This window comes from Anopheles stephensi, chromosome 3, assembly GCF_013141755.1.
Source record: "Anopheles stephensi strain Indian chromosome 3, UCI_ANSTEP_V1.0, whole genome shotgun sequence".
Taxonomy (NCBI): domain Eukaryota; kingdom Metazoa; phylum Arthropoda; class Insecta; order Diptera; family Culicidae; genus Anopheles; species Anopheles stephensi.
The window spans coordinates 83,897,245-83,908,376 of NC_050203.1; the positions used below are offsets into that span (position 1 = coordinate 83,897,245).

General features: G+C 47.0%; 1 protein-coding gene and 1 non-coding gene across 2 annotated transcripts; one reads left to right on the forward strand and one right to left on the reverse strand.

Annotated features, from left to right (window-relative positions):
- Nucleotides 1–1,439: 1,439 nt before the first annotated feature.
- On the forward strand, nt 1,440–2,499 carry LOC118513789 (RING finger protein narya-like). Its single transcript, XM_036059973.1, has one exon. It carries the CDS (start codon nt 1,515–1,517, stop codon nt 2,493–2,495), a length of 981 nt encoding a protein of 326 aa, XP_035915866.1. The 5' UTR covers nt 1,440–1,514; the 3' UTR covers nt 2,496–2,499.
- An 8,557-nt stretch (nt 2,500–11,056) lies between these two features.
- Trnaa-agc lies at nt 11,057–11,129 on the reverse strand. The gene has a single exon. It is a non-coding gene; the product is annotated as a tRNA-Ala (tRNA).
- Between the last annotated feature and the right edge of the window lie 3 nt (nt 11,130–11,132).

Below are 11,132 nucleotides of genomic sequence, written 5' to 3' on the forward strand. Positions count from 1 at the left end.
TCGTAGAACTTGCAACGCTAAAACAACCTCCTTTTTGCTGCGCTGGAACACGAACACGGCTCTCCGCACGGTATTCGGTATCGACTAGGCTGCCTGCTGTTTCACGATAGACGCACAAGACCTGCGTTCGTTCGTTGGGTTGTGAACCTTCGTTTTCTCTTCTTTTTTTTGTAAATGAATAATGGAAAGGAGACCTTCCCGCTGGTTGAATTAGATTTCTAAGCGATTAATATTGGAAGAAGCAGTGTAGTACACGAGGCAGATAATTTTATGACTTTGTGCAGCGCATTAAGAGCATCTCTCGGTGAACGGCCATCACATTACTCTAATGCTCACTAATCTTTCTATCTAAACTGCATTAAATTTGTCACCAGACGATGAAGATAAACGTCTCGCGGGCGCTCGGACGCTTGGGTTAAGATTTCTTGAAGATCGTTTCGGCACCAACCACCGATCAAAGGCATCGGCCGGACGATGATCGCTATCGTCCGTGGTTGGCAAACAGGCGACAAATAGTCATTGCGCTACGGATCCGATTAACGCAAATTTAATCGTTGCGCTGGTACGATGTTGCAAACGCATAAAGCTGCACAAACCGTTTAATGCACAAGCTGCTGCATAAATGAATAAATGCATTTTTTCGCCAATGCAGCTCCCAGCGAAAGCCTATACCGACGAATGCACACGATTCGAAAGACTTATCCGTTATCACACACTCATCAGGTCGGTTGGCGTGGAATCGCAACACAGCACACAGATAGCTTGAGTCATCGTGGCCCGGCCCGATGGGGAAGCTCTTATTCTTTTATTTATAAATTTCGCTTCTCACCCCGACCCCAACCGGTCGGCCCCATGGGATGTACTATCGCAACACGGGGTACAAAATGTTCACTTTGCGAAATGGTTGTTTATTTTATCTTTTCAATCGAATCCGCCACTGCAAGATGGCAACGGTCCAGGAAGAAACAACCCGGACCAGATGCACGTGTTCGGAGAGGGATCGTTCAATCAATTATCGAATTACGGGAATGTCAAAATATTGCACCATCGCATAACCATGGCTGCGTGTCGTAAAACGTCAATAATCCGCATAAACAACGAAGAGGACGCAGCAGCGATCGGGCGATCGGCCATTATCGTTCGAAATTAATCGTACTACATGGCGCGTGAATTAGGGGTGTCGCAAAGCAGAGAGGGAACGAAGAAGCGTAAAATAATAATCACGAAATTTATAACTCCACGAGAAGAAGAGTCACAGGATGAGTCAACAATTTGTTCGTTCTTCATGAAAATTTACATTGAAGTGAAACAGCTTGTAACGGTCGATTTAAATTCAAAATCAAATCGAGTTCACTTTTTGACAGGTGCACTAGGATCATCGAATTCATTATTCACTCTAGTAGGCGTTGGAGTAAACAAACTGTCAAAACATACTCAGCTCAGTTCTGTGCGACGAATTGACCCATTATCAGTGTTAAAGTGGTCGATAAAGATTAGTAAAACTACACCTAGCCATGTCTGCGCAACGGTGGATCCACTGTGGACTCTGTAACAGTCTGCAGGCAGACAACGAAACCAAATTCTATCACCTATCCTGCGCCGATATACTTTGCCGATCGTGCATGAGCAAAACAAACCGTGGAACAAGCTGTCCCGTGTGCAAGCGTTCGCTGGATCACTTTATCGAACTCGGTGATGAGATGAGCAGGAAGGAGAAAATGCTTTACCACCCGTCACCGGTCAGCTTCTATCAGATCGCTGCCCAAACGCTCGCCTTCCAACACAAACACCGGCAGCAGCTGGTGCAAGCGATACTGAAGGCACGCGAATCGTTACACCGGCTAGACGAGCTGGAAACGCAAATACGACAAAAGATTGTGGAAACCCAAAAGCGGTACGAAAATATGCGTCTGTATCGAAGAAGCTTGCAGGAGAACATGCGCCAAACAATCGTCTCCAGTGGTAGAAGTAGCACAGCAGTGGATACGATGCGCCCGGAAGCAGCGGGAGGATTTTTCCAGCGAAGAGTATCAACTCATACGCCTTCTTCGGTACAACCCAGCTCAAGTGCTTTACAATCGCAGCGAAGATTTTCCATGGATTCATTCAATTTGGACAACAGTGTGAAGATGTCGCAGGCAAACTCTTCGACTGATTCCGGCATCGGTTTAACACCCTCGTCCGATGCTTGTTCTGTTGGCAGTGGTCGTCCCATGTCTAGCAGTACACCGAAAACAATATCTCCAATCAAAACGGGCGGAATAACTCAGCGACGTACATCGATAGCAGTTGGTGGTGGTTTGCAAACGAATTACACACCCTTCAAGGCACCGAGAAGATATTCAACTACTTCGTTCAAACAATTTATTGGCGGACAGAGCACTCCAGCAGGCGGTAGATCTAATCCCGGTGAGACTTTATCCAGTTCTTTGTTTATGGCAAAGCAAGCGGCTACTACAGCTATTAGTTCGTTTTATATGGATAATAAAAAATGATTATTGGATGAGTAGATGTCGAACATGATGTAGACATTAGCTGAAGCACCCATTCAATAGCGCCACCGAATGCCATAATCGTAAAAATAGTGGAAGTCCACTAGGTACGCTCGGAGAAATGGCGAAAAGCATCGGTGTGATCGCTGTCGGTAGCGGTAATGGCTGTGTCTTCCAATCTACGACGGAGTATCGTATAAAATAATGGGTAGACTTCAAAGTGGCCACGACACATCGATACCTCCATTAAGCACCACGTGCTAGCCTAACCTCATTCAATTCAATCAGCCAGTGTATTAAGACATTCATTCATTCATGTGCTGGATGCTATTAACAACGCACAGCAGTCAAGGTGCCCGCCGTCAGTACTATCCCTTCTTGGTGATTAGATTGCCCACACGGATGGAATGGAAGTGCCAGCAAGAAGAACGCCCAATTGGCCTACGTTCGAAAGCCTTAAACCGAGAGTCGAGAGTCGGAAAAAATGGGCCATAAACCACTGCAGCCTGGTGGACGAGGGCAACCGAAGCGATCGAGACTGTGGCACGGCCATTCGGTAGCGATTGCACCGTGCGTCGATAATATAGGTTCATTTATTTCGATCCCTTGCAGCGTACTGCGGGCTGTAACACAGTGTAAGGTACACACGCCGCCCAGGCACGCAGGGCCACCCATTGGAAAAGCGTGTGTGTGTGTGTGTGTGTGTTTTTTTTGCGTATCGACCGTCATAAATGTGCCGGAGCGGCGACGAACCGGTGGCCGGTGTATATTGCGTGCCAAGGGATATTTTGTTCTACGTTGTTGGTGCGTTCCGAACGGTCCATTGCCGACGGGGATCGTTTTGCGCTCGTACGGTTACGTGGGACGTGTGGTCAAGGTGCGTTTCTGCGGCAAAGCTAATTCAAAGGCACCCGGCTCTCTGCTAGAGCTAGCTGGAGGAGTTCAATATATGATCCTCGGCCTTTTTTCCTCGCCAACCGTCCAATCCAGCTCGGATGTGTTGGACCAGAAATCATGCACGCTCGGGAGTATTGGAGCCATGTACGCATTAAATCAATGACAAGTAATGCGTAGCCTACGGGAATCGTTTTCCCTCCTTCTGTGTCGAACGGTATCCGCAGCGGTGCTCGCAAGTCCGGTACACGTCCGCAGGACTATCAAATTAAGCACGAACCTACACGGGTGCTTCTTTCGCGATCGTGCGCCCCGAGGCTGGTGCTTTGTAGGTAAATCAGGAGCATAATTTCTCCACCGTCTTGTGGAGTCTCTTAGACATTGATCCGAGTGTTAGAGTCAACCGTGACATTGATGTAATTGTTTCCGTAATTAAACCGTGTTCCCTCTAATCCCTCCGGGCTTCCTTTGCCGAAGTCTCGAGGTGTAGTAATCACTCACGTGAGCTGAAGCTGAATGAATCCATCTCACTCAACCGTAATGAGTGCATTCGTGCAACGTTAACGTTCATTGTCCGTCCAGCAAGGGGTGTGTTTATCTCGCGCGTGAACCACCAAGCGATCACCGAGTCTCGTGACTCGGTCGTAAAAGAGGGTTGGTCTCTGCAAGGCTCACGATGGGGGGATATACATTCAGAACGCCGCATTTCAGACAGTGTCGGAGACAGAAATGTTAATCCCCCCACCGAACTGTGACCGAAGTGATCGAGCACGGTGCGCCATGTGCACCGAGATGCGTCCTTCACGTGCTCCACACACATTGTCACGTGATACGCACGCTGCGGTGTAGTAGGGAGCACGCCACCCCGTGCCGGTGCGAGACAGCCCGCGATTGGACAGTTTGGTAAATAAATCACTGACCGATCACGGCGAGCGAGCCACGCAGGTGACTCCCCACCAGCTGACCTGTGGACGGTTGAGACAGGTGGCCGAGCTTGGTGGTTGGTGACTGTCGTCTCCTTCGTCGAGCCTTGCCGGCGAGGTGCGATATTACATAACCGGTGCGTCAATACGATTAGCTGGCAGCGCCTTCGAGCGATCGTGATACTGTGACTGTGATTGTCGGCTGTTTATTGCTCCGGCACGATACAGCTGCGAGGGCTGCAAACTCACCTGTTACGGTGCATGAAGTTCAGAGTGTAGCGTGATGTTTTATTGCAGACGTTGCTCCAATTTTGCAGTTTTATATTTATTTTATTAAATTAAGAATATTCCAAATTTTATGTTGAACGATCTTGTCTAAGCTGATCGTTTGTGACTTTAAGAATTTGGCAAATCGTAATTGCTGTTTTGTAGTAAATTATACTAATGATCATGACTCAGTATCTTTTGTAATTTTTGGGATTTTATAATGCCCAAGGAGAAAGGAATATTATAGTACACTGTTAGTATTATAGTTATAGTAAACTGTAACTTGCCTTGAGCGATGCCTTATGATTTACAGCTAAAGTTGAATCAAATCCTCCTACGGGTAATCAAAGATTAAAGCAGTGCTGATATCACTGACCTAGACCTTTTGAGGTTATTATGCCCAAGGAGAGGACAAATATTATGGTAAACTCTAAAAGTGCATGCTAAATTATAGCAATCACTCAACAGTTTCTGCTCAAAGTCATACAAAAAAAGTTCTGCGATCCAAAAATTCTGTTTACACACACTGTGGTCCGACCTGTGTTGACACAAAGCATACTTAGAGACGATTAACATTCTAATGCCATAAAAAGCCGCTGGCATTAGGGGTTCGTGTTTACTTTAACGACATACCGCCATGATCCACTGCGACTACCGCTGGGGATTATTATAAAACAATTGTCGAACCGAACGTTGACCGTGGACCGAGCGTGCGTTTACCGCATGGCCCGGAGCTATTAGTTTTACTACCGATCTGTGTTTAGTTCCAACAGCCCTTATCCATACCCGCCACGAAAACCTCCATTCCTTCTCCTACTAAGTCGGGTTTCAAAGAGACTCTATTGGATCGATGTGATCTTTCGGCTAGACGTCATTTCCCTTTCGATTCGGTTGACATAAACCGGTGAGTTGGGTAAAGGGGAGGACACACTCGGGGGTGGATGGCAACAGTCTCTCTCTCTCTGCATCCCCGTCTCGCTCTCCCTCTTTCACCCTGCAACTGTATGACGTGTATTATTAATAACGCAAAACCTCTCGTAGCCTTCTCCCCGTTCGACTACGATCGCGTGGTTTTGTCTCTCGTTGGTGTGCGATTGATCATACGACCCGCGACGACCCTGGTGACATTCTAAGCACACAAACAGTTCGCGACCGGGTGGACCTTCGCCATCGACGAAAAAGTGACAATGTGACAATGAACGCGACGAAAGAAACACGATCGAGAAAAATCGCACCTGAAGATGATGAAGGAGCACGAAATGAACTGAGGGAACAGACTTTTGTGAAACAATTTAATTGGTACGTGCTTCCCTTTTTTCCCTGGGTATTATTCTTGTCGAATGGTGGGAGAAAAAAAGACGATCAGATGATCAATAATTTCCGTTCCGTTCGAATGTCTCGTCACAAAAACAGTAGCCGATCGATCGACTTGATCATTGGACCTGATCGAAGCTAGATCAGGGTCACGAGCGATGGTGAATCAAACACCGCATGACGATGATTCAACGTCCCATTCAGCACAAACTCGAGAGGATTTGGCTGGGAAAACCACCTTCCCCGAACAAAGGTCAGCATGATGAGCGACACACCGAAAAAGCCCGAAATCATGCACTAATTGGCTGCGGTGCCAATGTGTTTGCTATACGTGCCGATTGATGAAGTCGCGTATTAAGCCGCTCGGTCTCGCCGCACAAAAGACTGAAACAATCGAACAAGCGACGAACCCTTTGTTTTGGGGGGCTAGAACACAACAAGTCTAGTGCCTCCCCTACAAACACTCTCAGGCGCAAAAAGGTAATGAATGGAGCACAAACAAACACCGATTCTCTCTAAGGTCAGCCTACCTCCCGGAGGTGTCCCTTTCGCTGTACCTATTAACACCGGCTGATTGTTTTGTTCGCTTCCTTTGGCGAAGGTTACAACCATCCTCTCGGCGGGAAGGCTCGATGTAATACACGAAGCGGTTGATTCGACTTCCACACATGCCGGAACATAGTGTTTATGTCCTGAGGGTGAACAACACAACCATTACCCATCATCATCCCGACGGCACTTGTTTATTGGGTTGAAGGTCATGCAAAGGGTTTCCCCCTGGGGTGTTACTCAAATCAAACATCAGCGGCCTAGTGACTCGCCACGCCATAGGGCAGCACAATTATTGAGTTATGTTTCGTGAATGTATAATTAAGAACTTAAGCTGCTTGGCACGAACATTTTGGGTGGTAAGAAATATTGAATTTTAATTACGCATCTCACAACGACGGCTCGTTACAGATGTGCGCTGCGGTGTGTTATTTGCTTATTGGATCGCATTTTAAAGCAGGACTTAATGATGGTATTTATTTTACACGCCAACTGTACAATTATCTTTGATTGTTGTTAATGCGCATTCGGAAGAGAGGAGGCCGAATAATCTAATTATAATTATTGGCCAAATTTTGCGACACGCCAGATGAGAGTCCCAAAAGAAGCTGCAACATTTTGACCAGATTTCGTGACAGTGTTCGCAAGATCAAATCAAAGAGACCAGGTAGCTCCCGATCGTTCGCTGCTATAAATTGGCAAGCAGGCCATTAAGCAGTTTAATTTTACTGAACCTATTTCGCTCTACGCTGCTCTATAAATCTATCTTTAAAGCAATTCGAAACAATACAGCCGTCCAGCTCAAAGCTTACGTTCCAACACCAGCAGCCGTTCAAGTGTTATAGTTGCGCTCGATCGTCCCGAAATCCATGCCGGCCAGGTCGTAAACCTTGACGAAGTTTTATAAAGCTTTTTATATCCCCAGCCTTAAATACGGTTTAGGACACGGATCTGCTATCCTTTCTGTGCGATTTTGGGTGAACTGGTTCGCAATCCAAGCTCGATCGCGGATGAATAGGTTGTTAAGGAACAAACAAGCTGTTTTTGTTACAAAATTTCCTCAAGGGTGCACTTCGGGTGGAATCTGGTGTGAAGATAACAAACCATTTTGGAGCCAGGTGTGCCTTTTTTGTTTCGGCGAAATTGATGTGAGCTGATGCTATAAAACTGGAAACAAACTACTTGCTCGCCTTTATTTTTTTGCGCGGGGCTTTACAGTCGATGTGAGGGTTTTATGGGCAACACTTGGTGGCTGTATTACATCCAGTTTAGGAAGCCTTCCCCCGATAAGGGTGATTCACGCGGCGATGTTAGACACTTGAAATTGCTCAAAATATGGCAGAGATGGGTGAAGTTTGTTTCGCAAAAAAGTTGAGTTTAATTAACATGCACCAATTGTACGGTGCTCTGTACGCGCTGTAGCTCGTGCCACAAGCCCACAAGATGGATGCTGCCGATCAGATAACCTAAAAGTACAATCCGACACACGCACGCACTCGCCCCAATCTCCAACGTCCGTCGGGGGTTTTAACGAGCATGCTCCAATTTTACCACAGCAAACGGGAATGGCTCGGAATGGCAGGGTGAATCAAAGCGAACCTGCATCGTAAAACACTATCGTTGGCGGCTCCCTGTAACGACAAACTTCAAGAGTTGAGTGAGGGAACGAAAAGATATACAGATCCCCCTCCCGGATGTGTGGACCCGGGGGGGACTCAGCACTTAACGCACACACTGATTGGATCAACCATAAAGGAAAGTAAAGAACGCTCGCTTTAATCTTATCACAGTTTAATTGCGCCGTTAAAGCCAGCTTTTATGGACCATTTCCCAAGGTTTCGGACGGGTCCCAGCCAACGTCATTGCGGAGTATCGCACCGGACACGGCAGTCGAACCACGGGAACTCGGGAACATGTGAATTCGCGCATTTCTACGACAGTTAACTGCACGCGCGGTTTTCTTCGCGATCAAGATCGGAGATTCCGGACGATCACCAGCCAAAAATCGGGCCCATGGGATTGCTGGGGCGAAAATGGAACTGGGACGCTTTATTGTCCGACCACAAATTGATCAAATGCGATCGTTCGATGCGATCCACTTTCAACGAGATCGCCACATTCGCCGGAGATCACCACAAATGAGATGATAATGGTGCATTCCTACCGTTCCATTTGCAGCCCACACGAACTCCAGAGAACTGTGTGCCAGCTTTTGGGCACAATTTTGATCCGGCAAGCCGATTACGGAGGCACGTTTTACTGCAGTAATCGGCCCGAGCCACACCTTGTTTCTTTCGGCGAGAAGGTTACGCACAAATGCAATTACCACGAATAGGAGTACGCAAGGCTTCAGAATGCGAAAATATCACCGATTCTGCACAGGTCCGTAAGTTCTCGGAATGGCAGCACTGCCTGATTTACGAACCGTCACGATCACGGGTTTAATCCCGCAGGACTCCCGGTGTGACTGCAAGGCAAGAAAATGTGATCGGTGTCAAGATCGTGAGATACTTTGCCAAACCCCAAACCAGAAGTCCAACCGTCACGCAGGACGGACTATTATCCGGACGGTTTTTCGCAAGTGCATTGGCGGTTTTTGGCCGATCGGTTTCGCGCCCGCGGGAAGAAACAATATAATTTACGGCACCATTATCAAAACCCACGCAAGGGCGAGTCTCGCGTCACCGGACCGGCCGGCGCGACCGGTGGTGGTTATAATTTTGACAACATTATTTTCAACATCTCCCCAGGAAGGGGAGCGAAGAGGAAACCCATTCCTGCTTTCTCACACCCAATCGGGGCTCAATGGTTCATTGAAAATTCATTCCGCTCCAATTTTATTGCCACCACGAAACGAGCCAAACGAACCGCACCGAGAATTTTTGCGAGTCGCTTTTTTTATTCGTTTCAATTTTTATTTACGCTCCTCTGCAGCTCTGCAGGAATTCACCTGCAGAAATGCCGAAAAAAAGGTGGTCCGAGCGTGCTGATTCAAAACTTTAATTGCATCTCCTCCATTTCACGGCAAAAGAAGTAAAGACGGCCCAGTGCCAGAATCGTGTGATTATGGGTATTTAACGGCGGGTAAATACGGTACGTTCGAAGCAACAAGGTGGGTAAATACGTAAAACAAATGAACGAACAAACAAACAAACAAACAGATAAATAAGCTAATCGACGCCACGATCGGTAAGCGGTGGTCCGTAAGCGTGATGTAGTGCGTGTTGCGTGCATTTAAGTGCTTTATCATTTTATTTCTTTTCATATTTTCGTGTTGCCTTTTACTCATCGCGCTGTGTTGACGGGATGCTGCAGCAGCCGCTAATTATATTATGCGTGCAATTCATTTTACTAATATTCTTACCCGCTGTTGTATCAGCAACGAGGCAATTAAACCGCTAATTCCACTGTCATGCCTAGTTATGCTATTTAAAAATGCACAACAAACCCTGCATTCTGCACGACGCGCCATCGTTCCAGATACAGTACATGATGTTTTTTTGAATGCCGATCACGATAAAGTACGATCAATATAATCATAAATTCAACGCACCCAATGCGTCTCTCGAGGTTCAACACGGCTCGACGATCAGTTTCAATCGATTCGCACCCAAACCATTTATTGTGGCTCTATTGGATGTTGCGTACGAATAATCCGAAGCTTCCAGTTCCACCTTAATGTGTCTCGAGTACAACCATACACAGAGTATGTCGCTGTTGGAATGTACGATCCCCGAGGCCTCCCCGAACGCGAAAGAATCCCGTGGACGTGTCGTGCAAATTCCAACCACGAGTCCAACCGTGGCTCAGAACCCATATCCCGTCTCGATGTGATAAAGTTGTAGTGAACAAAATGTTTCCCGGTGTCAAAGAAAGCCCGGTGTCTGCCAGAGGGGAGAAGCTGTCCGAGAGGAAGTTGGTGTCCCGCTGATGTCATTTCACCTGGCTGGCAGGGGAAGCCAGCTTTTCAATTATGCGCCGACGCCATCGGCCATCGAGACGCCATCATTGTAATTAATAATCGCTAATTGCCCGCGATATTATCTCGCTGGTGGATCCCGTCGTGTCAGGTCCTCACGGGAAGGAGCCAGATACTGCAGGCGTTCATTTTTATATTATTGCTTCTGCTCCACATGCTCCACATGAAAAATACCCGGCTGCCTACCGATCGGGGTCATTGTTAATGAAATTGTTGAATATGTTCAATTAACGGCCTCTGGCCCGTGGCCACCCCGGTCAAAGATTGATGAGCTCGGATAGGTGGTGGTGGTGCTTCGGATTCGGATTTCGTTTTGGGGGCGAGAAAAAATGGAGGGCCTGTGGTCAAAGAGAAGTTTCACCAAAAAAGCAATGCATGTGAGACGTAATGGTGCTTTTTGGTGTCCAACGCAAGATTGATTGATTTGTAATTTGGAGTACTACTGCGAAAAGATTGCACCGTTAAAGCGCTAAAAGAAGGCGTAATTGCGAACAAAATATGGCCATATCCCAAAGAATTTCAGTTCCAGTCCAGCCAGTGACTGGTTGTAGAAGAACAAAAGGCATATTTTTTGTACAAAATTGAAGTCTTGTTGAAATAATAGACGTCAATTAGGTTGAAAAAAAGTTCGATCTGGTTGGAGATGCCGGGTATCGATCCCGGTACCTCTCACATGCTAAGCGAGCGCTCTACCATCTGAGCTACACCCCCTGA

Bases quoted from the DNA above. Each gene is read 5' to 3' on its own strand.
- LOC118513789 (XM_036059973.1), top strand. From the start codon at position 1,515: ATGTCTGCGCAACGGTGGATCCACTGTGGACTCTGTAACAGTCTGCAG.